The 16,010-nt window shown below is 38.0% G+C and overlaps 1 protein-coding gene across 34 annotated transcripts in view; it reads right to left on the bottom strand.

The window, feature by feature from the left end:
• The window catches only part of NRXN1 (neurexin 1), a 650,659-nt gene that overhangs the window by 77,822 nt on the left and 556,827 nt on the right, over positions 1-16,010 (bottom strand). For all 34 annotated transcript variants that reach the window (XM_040696731.2, NM_001198975.2, XM_040696733.2 and 31 more), the window contains one exon: positions 15,184-15,503. In XM_040696731.2, the coding sequence (XP_040552665.1) occupies positions 15,184-15,503 (320 nt within the window). The remainder of the gene's footprint in view (positions 1-15,183; positions 15,504-16,010) is intronic.

The raw sequence follows: 16,010 nt of genomic DNA, 5'->3' as shown, positions 1-16,010 counted from the left end.
AGAAACTATTTAATGAATGCTTCATTCACTTAGTCAGAGTCAAGGACCTGTTGCCCTTTCATTGCTGACCATTTCTGGTGCCAGGATGATACACATATGACCCAACTTCAGAGCATACTCGTATAATTAAAATAAAAAATTGAAAAATAGCTCTTTGGCTGCTTTGAATTGTTTTTTTTATGATGGCTTTTTGTGATTCTTTGACAAACAATTTCTCTCAAAGACACAAAAAACACAGGAGCTCTGACAATGCCAAGAAACTTGTCCACAATGCCCTTGGAATTTTCCAGAGGCTCTTTGTTTCTAGCCTGTAAGTTACCATATTCTCCTGGTCAGTAGTGGGCAAAAGTTAGTGTATGCAATTACTGCTTGGCACCGTGTGTACTTTCAACATGTTTGCACTTTTGTTCCCAGAGTGCAAGTGCAAAACCTACCACTTCCAGCATGACATGACAGTTTGCTGGCAGCTCTGGTAGACAGGATCAACACAAGCAGCAAAACAAGCCATGTTCATCCCAACTCTTTTAAAGTCAGTGCTACGGACTGGGAAACAGTCATGAAATTTTAATTGGGAAAAACCATACCAAATGTTGTTTATGCCACAGTTTGCTATGATATTGGCACTCTACTCTTATTCATGGTCAGAGTATACATGTTTCAAGTGGTAGAAGTAGAAACTTCTTCAGCTTCACCAGGACTGCTATGACTGTGGGACATTCCACAGAGATCTATTTATTCTATATATTTTCTCAAAATGTCTTCCATGTCCAAACTTTCTCTCTATTCAAGATCATATAGACCACTTTCTAAATATGTTAATTCATCAGGCTTTTATGGCAAATGCTGCATTGGGTTCAGAGAAAAACAATCTGTACACTGTTCATATACTTATAACCATCACAGGCATGGTGCAGCAACAGGAAAAAATAGGAGGAAGCCAACAAAACTATGGGCCATCTCTTTGAAGATCACCAGTGAATGCTCTGCTTGTCACAAAGAACCACAGTCAAGAGAACACTGGCATTAACAATTAATGGGCTACTTAAAATGAGTGAATCAGATTGCATTTGACATGGCATGTTACATGCAGGTGAAGTTTTGTAGAATGTAATTCACAGACACTCAACACGGATGGAAGTAATACAGTTCACTCATTTTGCATTTTTGTTACAAAACAAAGATCCAGAAATCAGAATCACACCTCGTGTCACACCTTAATTAGAAAAATGAAGCAAACCAAAACACTTTCTGTAAAGAGTGATTGAGAACTGGTTCAACTTTTACCTTTATTCAGTGGTAGGCTCGAATGGCACCGGAATGGGCAGTGTTATTTCTAACTTCATTATCTTTTCAAGAAAATACCCTGAAACCATTTGTTTAAACTTTTAAGCACGTGTTTACAGGAAACACATATATTTAATTGCTACCTTTAATAGGGATTCTTCCAGACCAAATGAATAACCTGACAGATCTCATATGCATTATTTCTCAGCAATAGACATTATATAAAATTTCCTTTTGCACTACTAAAAGTAAATAAGGGAATTTCAAATATTACAGTAAATGCTCAGATAATGCAGCATTACAGCTCTGCATTACTGTTGGCATTAGTAAATAAAATCGTGCTTGTGCTTTACCATTCACCTACGCCACCGCATCTTTCTCTTTCTGACCAAGGAGGAGGTAAGGGAATGTCAACCAAGAATTTTACTCTAACTTCCTGTTTTCTTCTGTAGGCTTACAGACTCTCCTTGTTAAACGACCAAAATATTCAAATACAATTTCTTCAATGTTTCTCTTTTTTTTCCCCCCCCCTTTAGCTCCATCTACCTAGGACATACAAATACAGTTTCCTATTAATGACTTTTCATTGCTAAGACTTCACAGTAAAAGTCTGCCATTTGGTTTGCTTTGCTAGCTGGCTAATCAGCATGACTATAGTTTTCAAAGAATTCTGGGGACAGAGTGTGTTTAAAATCTCATCATTAGCTGAAACGTGGGCATCTAGGTTCAGAAAACAAAGACAGAAGCAACATCACATGCAGCAAAATACACAGACCATATCAGTACATATCAAAATATACAGACCAGTTTAAAGGTTAATCTAACCTGGTGTTTTTTCTTCCTGATGGTTAATAGCAGATGCCTTGGGAAGAGTTCAGGAATACGGCAAGCATAAGATAGTGCTCTCCTAGCATGCCCTCCTTGCCTTCAACAACTCACAGCTCAGACTTCTCATCTAACAAATCAAAGACTTTTCATGTATCACCAGCATGGAGGGTTATACTTCACATAAAACAAATGGCATACTTCAGTCTCATGTTGAGAAGTCTACAGTAACTTCTGATGAAAAGGAAAAATACAAAAGAAGCACACAGTGCATTAGCTCTCCTGCTCACTATTACCAGAAAATGAAGTATTTACCCCCTGACCTTCACTAGCATCCCTTGAATGGGGGCACTGCCTCCATCACTATTAGAATTTTGCAGTGCAGAGGTGAAGTTTTGTTAGGTGAGCTAGCTCTTTTCACCATCAACCCAGGACTAAAGAGGAGAAACCACAGTATACCTCTTGTGATGCTTGCCATGCCAGGTTATGATGAAGGACAACTACTTGAAGGTAAGCATACTTAGATGCCCGGTGAAAGTTTTTCCTACCAAGATGAACATTACTGAGTATTCATTGTTATCATTTTAATACTGCAACAAAAAGAAAATGATATTGCCATATGGCAGAATTATCATGTCAGACATCTGTTAGCTCCCTGTTATGAAAAAACAAAGCACTTTAATATATTCACAGGGTAAGCATGCTGATAGCCACTTTTAATATATGAAGATATTAAATTAAGTATTTTGTCCCTGCATAAAAGAGTTTTCTTTAGAGGTTTGTGCTATCTGCAAAACACCGAAAAAATAGATAACAGCTTCTATTTCTGTGAAGACTCTTAGAACTATAAATGTACTGCAGAATTTTACATGCTAAGGTCAGCTAAGACTACAGAGAAGGCACTGGCACAACAGATTGGTAGAGCTTTGCAGACAGTTATTGAAAACATTGGGCTGATCTTAGCCATTTGCAAATTTACATCTAATTAGCTGGCTACAATGCACTGGTTTTGTTTGAATTTTCTTTTCAAAACTTATGTTTTCAGGTTTGCCTGAACTTAATAGTAGAGACTTAAAAATCAAACAAACACAAATTAAGGCAGATTTGAACACAAGAGTTTCCTTTCCTTTGCTCATTTTGTTGCTGAAAAAAGTAGACAAACTATTTTGAGTCATTCCAAGTGAATTTTCCATCAGTTCTTTCACTAAGAAAAATAATAAGCACAACATCTTCACCCTACTTCAACTGCCATTTGTGCTTGTACAGCTTAAATCTTAATAAAAAAGAAGATATCTCTTTCTCTCTCATTTAATTATAAAATGGTTATTTTGTCTACTCTAGAATATATTCTTTCATAGGCTATTCTTTCCAAATGCTGATTCAAGCTATGAGCATCTAGCTCTGTGACAGGAAATGTTAATGTCAACGACATTACCACGGAAATTCTCAACGTGTTTGTGCTGTGTGTTTGCAGTTGGGCATTGCTAAAAAAGTATAGCAAAGAAGTATTTTTACAAGCTCAAATACATACAGAAATATTTGCATCTTCTGGAAGGCAAAACACATCTAGCAACCAGTGCCATCCTATGCTGTGACATGATAAACAAATGTATTGCTAATGCTCCGGTATGGATTAAAACAGTTATTTAGCAAGTCCATCACACCTAGAGAAAAAGTATTAAAACTGTGTTGTATTTCACTCCTCTGGGAGCCAGGAATAAAAGAACCAAGACTTAGTATTAATGTAAGGAATTATCAGCTTTACTGGATACATTCAGACTGGCTGGATCTCCCAAAAACATAAAAGAAAATTCCCAAACTCTTAATTTTAGTGAATTTGTGGCCTTCTGTAATGTGGAGACTAAATCTACTCCAGTTTTCCCAACATATGACCAGAAACACACAGAAGAAATGGAGAATATTCTCTTAGGATTTTCTACTTACTAACACCAGCCCATTTGTTAAAGTCAGAGGAGAATATGGATGGGAAAAGAAAACCAAACGATCAATCAGAATCTCACTCTTGCTGTTTGCAACATTTCCACAGCATCTGGTCAGCACAGAAACTAATGCCCTGCTTTAAAAACCTGAAAATACCATGCAAGTGCCATTTAAGATATGTCTAAGGCCATTTATTGTGACCTCATCCATTTCTTTAAAACATGAGAATGTCACAATACATGTGTTCTGTGTATTTATAGCGTTATGCTGGAGGCTGAGCAAAACCTAGTGCAAACTGATGGGCATTTCAACAACCCTGTCAGCCTCTTCAGTGTCTCTTCTTGACAGAATTCAGCCTCAAAAACCCCAAAGACTTAGTATGTGGCTAGATTAAAAAGATGCAGCAAACTAATACAGTACGCTATTCCTTGAAATGTTCTGTTCCTCACATGAGCCGTTTTTCTTCCTGGATCTGAGGGTATGTCAGCACTATGGAATCTCTTCACACCGGCTTCCTCCCACATCATTTCTGCTTTTTCCAGAACTACTTCTAATTCAGTTCCTACATGTTATCCAAAAGCCTAGTATTTTTACTCTTTATTTTGAGATATAGACATATTCCTTAATAATCCATCTGAACACATCAAAGCCTTCAGTGGTTTCATCTTCACCCCGCTGTCATTTCATGGCAGGGAAACTCAGTTTACTGATGAGAGATGAGTTGGAAGATGATGGCATCATTTCTCCCAGGTCACAAAACAAACCTAGGTCTCTGATTTCTGTTGACTTGGTGTATTCACTCATCATCCTGACTGGATTTTAAGGAAATGGTTCGTATTTCTCAATTCATATTTCTATGCATTTCTATGAGAGAGAAGTATAGCTGGATCCATGGGACAATTTCAGTTGTTCTCTTCCTCACTGCAGATAAACCCAGCCATCATACCTCTTGAGAGAAATTGCTAAGTCTCACAGGTTTCCTCTTTATGTCAGTCCAGAGGATTTACTGTTCTACTTTGCATTAAAAACAAATTCTATTGAATAACTTCACCTGGCTTTTATACATACATATGCATACATATATATATATATCTATATGCTGACAAAACCATAATGCAAAATGAACATTTTAAAATAAAGCGGTTAAAAGAGAGGAAAACAATGCAAAGAAATAATATACTGCCCACATGCACATCATTTATAATGGAATTGCAAATCCTCAGCCTAGTTGAACCTATGAAAGGGCATGGGGACATAACTATGGGAAAGTAACTAAGTCTGAAGCAATGCCAATATGTGATCAAAGCCTGAACATCAGCTCTGCAGATTTGAATGTTGAAAAACAAACTGAATCAAATACTTAAATGGAACTTAGGTAATGGATTAAGTGAAATAAAGCACAAAATAATTAATGATTTATTCAAAATAGACATATAATGTTGGCACTACCCACAAGAAAAAAAACAAAAATGTTTTCTGAATAAAGTTTTTACATTAACTCTAACTGAACAGTGTCCTAAGAATTACTTTATTAAAGAAAGCAATTTGAAGTCCACGAGAACAGGTGTGCCTATGAAAAAAGCTTTGCTCCTCATAACAGTAGGTGAGTAGGAAGGCTTCAGACATTACTGTCACAAGTCATGTTTCGGGTGAACTCAGTATATGATGTGATTATATATGATATTATATATGATATATATTTATTATACATTATATATGCTGTATATAACATACATTGTAGAGTTCTGGTGTCAAGTTCAATAAAACATGAAAGAACTTACCAGCACAGATGGGTCCTTGCCAGTCACACGTATAAACAGACCGAACGCTGTAGCCTGCAGTAATCAACCTGTGAGCCACTCCTCTATGTACACCATGGAAACTTGCAGTCATCATTTGTGTCACATTTGCAGTGGGGCTGACACATTGCTGCAGTACATTAGGGGTCTGCAAGCATAGTGGTACATTTCGTCTACCTGCACTGGATTTCCACCTCATTTGACTCTACCTTACTTTCATGCAGTTCTAAGGAATCATCCACAGAAGCATAGAAAAAGAACTTAGTGTTATGTGAGTTCTGAAAGGGGACTGTGTGAGTTGAGCATGTAAAACACACGGTACTTCAGTCACAGAAATTCAACGAAGACAGTGAATGCGATCTTCAGGCTTATCACCACTTCAGTCAATGTTAAGGAGACTGAATGCCTATTGCTTTCCTTTGATAGGAAAACACTTGCAAGGATTTCAACTTTGCAAGGCTACTGTAATTAAGTAGTGGCTATAACACCCAGTCCTTCTCATCTATCCAAAATGCAGAAAAATGCATAGCAGCTTGATGACTGTACAGTTATGGGTCACTGAATCTACAACATCCTCTTGTTCCAGCTGAGTGAAATAATCCCATTTCAGTATAATCCTGATGTAATGATGTTTGTTTAGTGTGCCAAGATGCACTGAAGGGGAACAGCTGGCAGATACAGCATATGAGACACAGCTAAGCATTGCATTGAGAGGATTCTTCCAAAGAAAGGAGATGGAAGAAAGAACCGAAGCTGCAAATGCCCTCATATCCTTTTTCTTCCAAATTAAACTTAAAAAACAACTTTGATTTGCAAGCAATTAATCAACAATTCAGACAAGCGTCTTTAGGTTCCTTGGATACCAGCAATGTTGTAATTTAATTTACAAATGTGGAGTTTTTTCTTCTTTCTTTTCTTCTGCATCCAGACTGTAGGAGGTATTTTTCAAGGAGGTTTTAGATACATCCCTCTGGTATACGAGAAAATGCATGGCTTGGCTTCACTATTGAAGCACTGGAAACCGATCCCACTTTGTTCTCTTTTTAATCTTTGCATTTTAAAAACACGATGGGGAAAAAATGGATTAGAAATTTGCATCAGAAGACCAGGATGGCACCAAAAGTCATGCAATTTGACCCCTCTGAGGGCTCGATGTCTTTCTTTATGCCAATGACAGATTTGACTGCACTGGTTGAGGAATTCAGTACATATTAGGAGGGATAGACAGACAAATGTGCGATCACATATAAGTCATACTTGAAAACAACAAAGTAGTCAGCCAAACCACAGGTTTGGTGAATGCATATCTAAACCCACCCTGTCTGTCACATCAGTGCTCCAAATGAGGATCTCACACTCAATAAGCAAATACTTTACAGGAGAATGGGAATTCCACCTGTGACTGGGCAGCAAATATTGAAACATATCTAGAGAATTTTAGTTCTCATGGTAGGGTGTTTTAGTTTTTTAGAGATCTTACTTCAATTTCAAAATTAATAAAAACCTCTACTTGTAAGTCTTTAATTGAACTACCTAAACAATTAGGAGAAACTGAAAAAGCACAGTCTGATTGTTTAAACAGAAAAGTGAAAAACCACGGCATGGGTTTCGTCTTTTGAGGTACATGTAAAATCTCTTTGGTTCTGGTCTAGAGAACCCTTATCCGTGTCTGCATTGTCTTCAGCCAAACTGATGCCACAGAAAGGGTCTGGGGAACGTAGCATAGCAGCTACTTTTGGCTGTAGGGTTAAGAGCATTCCTGAGCTGCTATCAGCATTTCTGATCCACTTTCTTTAGAGAGGACGGTCACCAAGATGATCTAGTTAATTTTACAACCCTAAGGAGTCCTAAGCCATCTCTGCAAATAGGATGATGTTTCATCTGAATATACTTATTCAAAATCCAAACATTAATACACATGAGACAATGAACAGTGGGGATACGTTAAACATTGTGACTATAAAACATACTCTTCAAAGGCATAGAAGTATGTTTGGTTACTGAGATACAATGGGACTGCATGCCGAAACCTGAGAATTTGGCAGTGGCAAATACAGAACTGTTCTGGTTTTAGATTACACTATAGCTTTTTTTATTTTTTTATTTTTTAAGAGGGAAAATAAATATTCACATATTTTCTTAATCAATAGGGAAATATAATTTCAAAGTTTTAACTTCAAATTTTTACACCTTTACAAGCTTGTAAAGGTATTTGTGTTCAAATACAAATTCTAATCTAGAAATATCTTTAGTTAATAAAAATATTTAAAACTTTTTGTATAAATAGCAACCACAAATATAGGAAAAAACATTCTATCAGACAGTAACTCTTCTTTTGTTTTTATCATATAATGTGATATACTTTATGGTTTTAGCTTTCAGAAAAACATTCATTGGTAACCAAAGAAATGCAGGACAGAGAGAGTTCATTAATGAATTAGACGGGGCTTATTAGCTTTTTGTATCAGCAGAGCAGCATAACACAGTCGTGGGTTGCATATTAGCCTGCTCTATCATTCCACATCGCCATGTTGTTTAGAATGTGGCTGCACAACCACTGAGAGCTGTGGGGTTGAGGTGACATGTCTTAGATGTCACAGTGTCCTGCTGGTCAGTCTCCTATGCTCCTGTCTCCTGGCATATGGTCAAAATGAGGTGTCAGTGCAAGAGGCCTCCTTGGACCGATGCCTCAGCACACCCTTAATGAACACACACATGATCAGCTGTTGATATGTCTCAGTTACTCGAATTGTACTCTCCCGTTACCATAGATAGAGGATTGTTGCATGCAGATCAGCTACAAGAGGAAGGCAGACCCTGAATAGCTCAGTCCCAACATTTGCACAGAATTTTTTAACTCTCACTGAGGTTAACACTTGTGCTTTTAGGATTTTGCCTAAACAAGCATGATACGTGATACTATTTTTTTTCCCCAGAATAACCTCACATGACTGCAGAGGAACTAAGCTGTATATACTTCTAGTTATAGTTCAACATAAAGCCGTAGAAAGAGACCAAAAATTCATCTTCAGCTTATTTACAGCCTCATTTCTCAATGTATCACCTATGCACAACACTGCAGGTTGATTACATGAACAACCTGAAGTTTGACAATTCTATTGCTCACATTCGCAGACTGAGAATGGTCCAATACAGGCTTATAGCATCTTAGGGCAGAAAGCCTTCCTTATTAAATACGTAAGGAAATATATTTAACAGTTCACTATATTTCATGTATGTCCTTAAAGTAAAAAATGGCAGTTGGATAAAGACAGTATGTTTTCCATTTAAGGAGAAAGATTCATTCAATTTTGTTCAATAAATAACAAAGTAATGCATGCACGGAGACAAACGTTGGTTCATATCACTTCACCAGAAGTCCAAGAGAATTGACTTTCCCACCCCACAGCCTATCTTAGCCAAATATTCTTAGCAAAAGCCAGAAGCCAAGCTCCCTTTGAGAAACTCAGCCTGTACACTCAGCCATTTTAATGCCTACCTGCAATTAAAATGTGTTAACTTCCACAACTACCACGTTTGCTACCTCAAGCAAATGAATTCTGTCCCTGGCACTTGAACTTCACAGTTTCTGTCATCTAGGGAGCATGTCTAGGCATTGCGATCACTGTGATGCCTGATGCTCTGGGATTCATTCTACACTAGCAAGCATCCGTTGAATCAAATCCCTCTGATTTACCAGAGCCTTGGGAAGTGCACTGCCTACTGAGGCTGATGACTTGTGGGCTGGTTGGTATGACCTTCCAGAGGAAGAAGCAGCAGCACTGCAGACACAGAAATAACCTACTTTCTGTGTATAAGGACATACTGCAGACCTTACAGCAAATAACCTCAAACTGAGATGGGTGGAGAGTACTCTTCCTCCTATTAACTACACTGATTTTGTGATTGGTACATCTCCACAACATTGGAGAAAAATCCCATTTAATATTCTGTGCAAATTCACATACTCCAGTAAGATTTTAAAAATTGAACTTGTTCCCTGGAAGACACCACTGTCTTTTTCTTACTTTACTTATTGGGCAGGGTGCTGACATCACTGTTATGCTACAGTGAATACCACCTAAACCCACTGCTTCAATACATGTAAAAAAACATACCCTTCATTTGATATATGCCCCACTGAGCAACTGACCAAATTTCTGCTCATCAGTTTAATACAAAGTCAATTTAATTCTGCTTGACCAAAAATCAGTGTCTATTGTTCCAAAACATGCAATCATTTCACAGTATATTGCAATTGCTGGTTAAGTGACTAAGTGTTATCAATAATAGCCCAGTCTGATGAGGACAAAGAGGACTGCCAGAATGCCTTATAGAAGGAATTGAATGCCTCCACTAGTGGAGGCATTCAAGGCCAGGCTGGATGTGGCTCTGGGCAGCCTGGTCTGGTGGTTGGCGACTCTGTACATAGCAGGGGGCTTGAAACTAGATGATCATTTGTGGTCCTTTTCAACCCAGGCCATTCTATGATACTATGATTCTGTATGATTCTAAGATAAAATAATAAAAATAAAAAAAAAAGCTATTCTACACACAACTTTCAGAAATGGTTTCCAACACATGAGAGCAGGGGATGCTGTGTGGATAGACTGTCATAATTACATCTTTAGAAACTGATGAGAAATGAGCATATTATTCTTGATTTACTATCCCTTCATTTATGATTTCCAGTTAATATAGATCCACACAGCCAAGCCAAAGAGATACTAAAGGCCTGATTGTGCTATCCTCATTCAAGAAAAACCCATACTCAAAAGTCCTTTTGAAGCCATTCTGCTTCTGCCAACTCTTGCATTTTTTATTGCAAGCCTTGCAGTACTCAATGTTTTGCTTAACATTTTAGCTCCCGGAGTTATACAACATATGAATCTCCTTTATTTTCAGTTTTAAAAGAAGTTTATCACCTTCATGATTGAATAGAAAAGCTTGCAAATGAGCCTTTTAAAAAGTGTCAAAAATGAAAGTGAAAAAGAAGAAAGAACATAACTGCATTATTTTGCTGAATAACTTCATAAAGAGAATGATATTCTTAGAACAAATTCATGATTCCTAAGCCCCTGTGTATACTTGCGACTCATCAAAGTTAGCAATATAGGCTCTAACTTCACAGGAGTTCTATTCTCGTAACATCTAAAAGTTGGGGATTTCTTTACGCACACATAAAGGAATGCCACATTTTGGGAATACATTCTAAAAAACTAAATTATGTCTCTACACTTTAGAAGAGGTCAAAGAGGATAAATATTCTGAATCTGTAGGGCATCTCGCTGCAGAAAGAAGGAGGGCGGTCTTCTCTTCCTGCCTTGAGCCTCCTCCAGTCCAGTATGGGTGGAATGAAGGAGCTGCCCAGGAATTCTCAGCTCCTGCTCCAGTGGCTAATGGGTTCTCCCACGTATCAATGGCAAAGCAGAGAAAACCTTTTATTGACCACTGACCAGATGCTGGTTGTGCACCAATTGCCCAACTGTTGGCACACTGGGCAGCCCAGCCTGTAAACTGTCTTCTCTAAAGAGCCTACCACAGCATGTGGTGATCCTACAGGAGAGCTGGAGCTCAGGATCCACCATCTGAAGAGTCTGGATCAAAAAAACAAGCAGTAAATTATCCCTCGCATGATGGCTGCAAATCTGCACGTAGCTTAACACTGAAACACTGCACTAACTTCCTAATTTCCCTTTTCTTTTTTCTTTTCTTCTTTTCCTGATACCTTTGGTTTATTCTGCAAGCTATTTGAGGCAGAGGCTGTCACTTCCTGTGTGTTTATGCAGTGCCTTGCACAAAGGCTGACAGCTGCAGATGCTATTGTAATCACAGAGAAGGGTGGGATTCTCAGGGTGCTAAGGAAAATGAGGCATTCACCTACCATTGACATTCAATAGGCCTTGAGTGCCTTTCTCCACTTTGAAAATCTACAGTTACAAGTATAATAATTAAGATGTCTGTCACTACCAAAGCATCCATTGTTACAATATGACACCGCCTCCAAGTAGGGAAAACCTTCATTGAGAGCAGAGTCACTAACAAAAAGGAATTTGTTTAAGGAAGCACTAAGATCTCATTTGCTGAAAATCACTCACAACAGCAGTCAACATACATTCTGTAAGTATCATGTCTATCTCGTATCATACACTGCATTAGTTAGATACCTGCTGAGAAGAACACACTCTATCAATTGAAGCACTAACCTTGCAGGTTTCTTAAAAGAACATTTCCTATAAAAAGTGATTTAAATGATCTTCTTTAAGTATTGCAATCTTTAATTGAATTCATTGCCTCTGCAAATGGAGCAAACAATTTCTGATTGATTAGATCTTACTTCTATTCATTAAGACATACACTGGTTTCAATAATGCAAGGTTTTTTTCCCATTAGCAATTCCTCTTCAGCAACATATCTTCCTCAGTAACCTAATTAATGCCAGAAAGGTAACTTTCCTCTTCATGCATTACATTATGTCAGTGTAGCTGACACTTTTAAAGAGATTATGTATAAATAAAGGTCAGGAAGAGGTGTAAAGGACAAAAATGAAAGAGAATTCAGAGTGTAAAAGTAGATCTTCCATGAGAGGATGACTGCCCTCAACTCCAAGTGACATCAAGATGCAAAGTGATTACTCAGCACTCTGCAGAGCAGACCCGTGGGAGTCCTATGAGGCACGAGCACATAAATTATTACTTTCAGGTGGAACAAGATAACAGATATTAATGAAGAGAAGAAATCATGTACTTAATTTGATTTAGTAGCTTCCTAGGTCTGAGTTTGTTGCATGAATAACACAGGAAACTGCAAATTTCAGCTTTGACTTCGGGACATTATCAATCTTTTCAAATCAAATCATAGGTCTGTTTGCAAACCACATTCCAGTGCAGACCCTAACTAATTAACTGTATAGTTGTAATGACAACACAGATCCTACCAGACAGAATGCATAGACATACTGAAGTAAGCCACTGTGTATTAACACTGTGTGTTAATAGCAAGAAGGCCTCAGTTGTAGACTCAGGATATCATGTGCTTTGACAAGATTAACACTGAACACTTTCCCTGGAAAGGCTGATTTGAGGCTCTTAGATGCAGAAATATGCACACCAACTTGCCTCAAATGGGCTGCAGCAAGGACTTGTACTAGGAAGGCTAACGTATGAGGGAGAGTGTTCTAAACCTTCACCCATGCAATGTGCTTTGGTAACATGCTGTGCACGTCCGTATGCTCCTGGAGCCTCCCTGTGCTGGTGGGGCATTAGGAAGAAGGTGCTCACAGCACTGTGGTGCACTCAGATCAGCCAGGAGCAGCTGAAGGAATGGCAAAGTGCTCTAAAAAAGCAGTATACATATTCTGATGAAGTTGATAGTGGCCACCCCTTATTGTAGGCATTGCAGTCTGGAAACAGAAAATCTTTGGAAGACATTTCTTCAAGGATTATCTATTTCCCCCTCCAGAAAAAGAAAATACAGCAGTGGGAAGTATTTCTGGCAACTGATGCCAACTGATACAGCAACTATACCAGTAAACTGCCGTCACACATAGATAATGCAAGGTCCAAGCTATGAACTGTCCCCATTACGCTCTTACTCCCAATTTGTTCCTTGGAGTTATCTGAGAAAGTGGCTGGGAATTGTTAAGAGAAGTTTAGCTTAGTTTACATTTTTCTGGGGGAGCATCAATTTAACCCAAATTCTTCCACTCTGCAGGGATGCATTGTTCTTTTAGATGCTGATCTTTTCTCTGGGAAATTTGGTTTTCCTCCCTCTCATTGCAGTAAAATACCGAGCAGGCTAGTTAGATAATGAAGTGGGAGATGCTATTTAAACACAATTAATAATGAAGAAAATGTATTGCCTGTTTAATAAAAACACTGTAGCTTACTGCAATAGTAATTAAAGAAAACACCTCTGCAATCTGTGCTTACAGTGCATGCCACATTTTGTTCTTTTTTTTTTTTTTTTCCCCTTTGGATTCTCATGCAAAAGGAGAAATAAGCAAGCAAGGAAAACGCATAAAACTATGTTTACTGGAAAAGACAAGGAAAAAAGATTTTTTAAATGCTCACTTTTAACTCAAACGTTCTTCCTCATTTGAAAAAAAAAAAATTACATCACTGTAGCTTTCAATCTGTTGTATAAAGTGTACATGAATAATACAGACAGAAAAGCTCCTCTGTCAGGTTTAATGCCCTGATCAAATTCAAACAGTGTGTTGAGATTTTACACAGAAAACAGGCAACTTGACCTCAACCTCCCAGTGTAACCATCATATTCTCCTCCATTCTTGAGGAAATTAACCTCATTCATCACATCATGCTCCTGTTCCTCCCTATGGCTTGTGACACTTTCTTTGCCTTTGTCCCTACTTGGATCTCCGAGCATAGCTGTCACAGCTTCATGGCACAGTGGGTCACAAACAAGGATATGAACCAAGTGAATACATGAAAAGCATTTGGAAGTGTGCTTTTTTTTTTTTTTTTTTTTTTCCCCAAACATACTTCAAGCACACAGCAGAATAAATATAAAAAAGAATCTTCTCTGACAGAGAAATATCTTGGTAAATTTTTAAGGCTCAAAGTCAGAATGCTGTTATTCAGAGCAACAGCTCTTAATTCAACTTCCCAAATTTTCTGAAAAAGGAGAGGGAAAAGCAAATTCCCCTACATATTATACAGAGATCCTGACAAAACCTGAAAGCTACTAAATATATCACTAAATTCATGAGATGCAAATAACCTCAGCAAACAGTAAACAGCTGTCTCTGGCTTGGAGCCTGAGTCTCCCACAGTTCAGAGTTGTCTTAATTCCCTTTGCAGTCACTGCCTCTTCTGAGGAATATGCTAAATCATGGGAAATAATTCCCTCTTTCCAGCTTCTATCATTTTAGTTTTTCTCTTCTCACTCCTTCCTGTTCTGTCCCCAAATGAATTCCCATTTTCTATCTCATGGAAAAATACGACTTCATTTGATTATTTCTAACTCCAGACATCCAATTCCACACTGAAAATAGCCAATACTAGCCATCAAAGGAAGAAATAGATTTTATTTTTTTTTAAATTCACCACTCTGAAGATGGACGGCAAAGCAATAAAGCAATCACAAGAAAAAATGTGAACTGAGAAGTCTGCCTAATTTAGACAAACAGCAAAGTCCTTCTTTTCCTTCTAAACGCTGACCAACATCGTACATATGAGCCATGTGCAGAACTTTTATCTGTAACTCAGACATTTCTTCAACAGGAACAACTGAATCTCTAGAATGAATGCAATATAGGGTGCCGTACAAAAAGGTGTGAAAACTTTTGCAAAAGGTAAAGAAGCTGACTAACCTGGCCAATAGGTTCCTTTGTCGGGGCCTTTCCTCTCCTCGCGGTGCTCGTGGCCAAAGTGGTGGTGGTTTCCATGACTGATGTTGACATCTCAGACTGCATCGCTGTGGCAGTGGACTCGGTTGTCATGGAGGAAGGCACTTCACCAACAAGTCTCACATTTCCTTCTATCACGATGTTGGCATCATTTTCTGCTGCCATATTCAGAACTTTCAAGCCATTGTAGTAAAGACCAGAGAGCTGGCCTTGGAAAGGATGGCCCCGTTCCTTGCCTCCAATTTTTATGGTTGCTTGGCTATTGAAGATTGTGAGTTGACGCCCTGTGAAGATAATATTATATACATGCAAAAATGTTGACTGTGAACACTGTACAAGAATGATAACAGATTTTCATGGAGTGAATAATGACAGCAATAAACTATAAGAAAAAGACTTCACTCATAATTCATTGCTTTTTAATGAGGTGTCCATGAAATGCATAAATTTTGAGAGCAATTGCATGTTCTAAAATTGCCATATTTTGTGGGTTTTTTTCCCTTTTCTTTTTCTTTTTTTTTTTTTTTTTTTTTTTTGCTAAAAGGCCAATCAAATATATTTGTAAATATTTTCAGTACTACAAATGACACCCCTCTCCCTTTTACCTGAAAGCAGTGCTAAGCTTTTTCATGCATGTCAAGGTTGCCAGGATTGCAATTCCTTAAGATTACTTTTTCTTCAAGGACTGCCAACATTGCAAAGGTTTTCCCATGTAATTCAGCACTGGGTCTACAGCTTTAAGATGTGTTTATGTATGTATAGACATATGCAAATATGTATATACACACAGA

The sequence above is a fragment of the Gallus gallus genome, chromosome 3 (genome assembly GCF_016699485.2).
Source record: "Gallus gallus isolate bGalGal1 chromosome 3, bGalGal1.mat.broiler.GRCg7b, whole genome shotgun sequence".
Lineage (NCBI taxonomy): Eukaryota > Metazoa > Chordata > Aves > Galliformes > Phasianidae > Gallus > Gallus gallus.
Note: the sequence above shows the minus strand (reverse complement) of the source record. Positions and strands in the feature narration are given on the sequence as shown.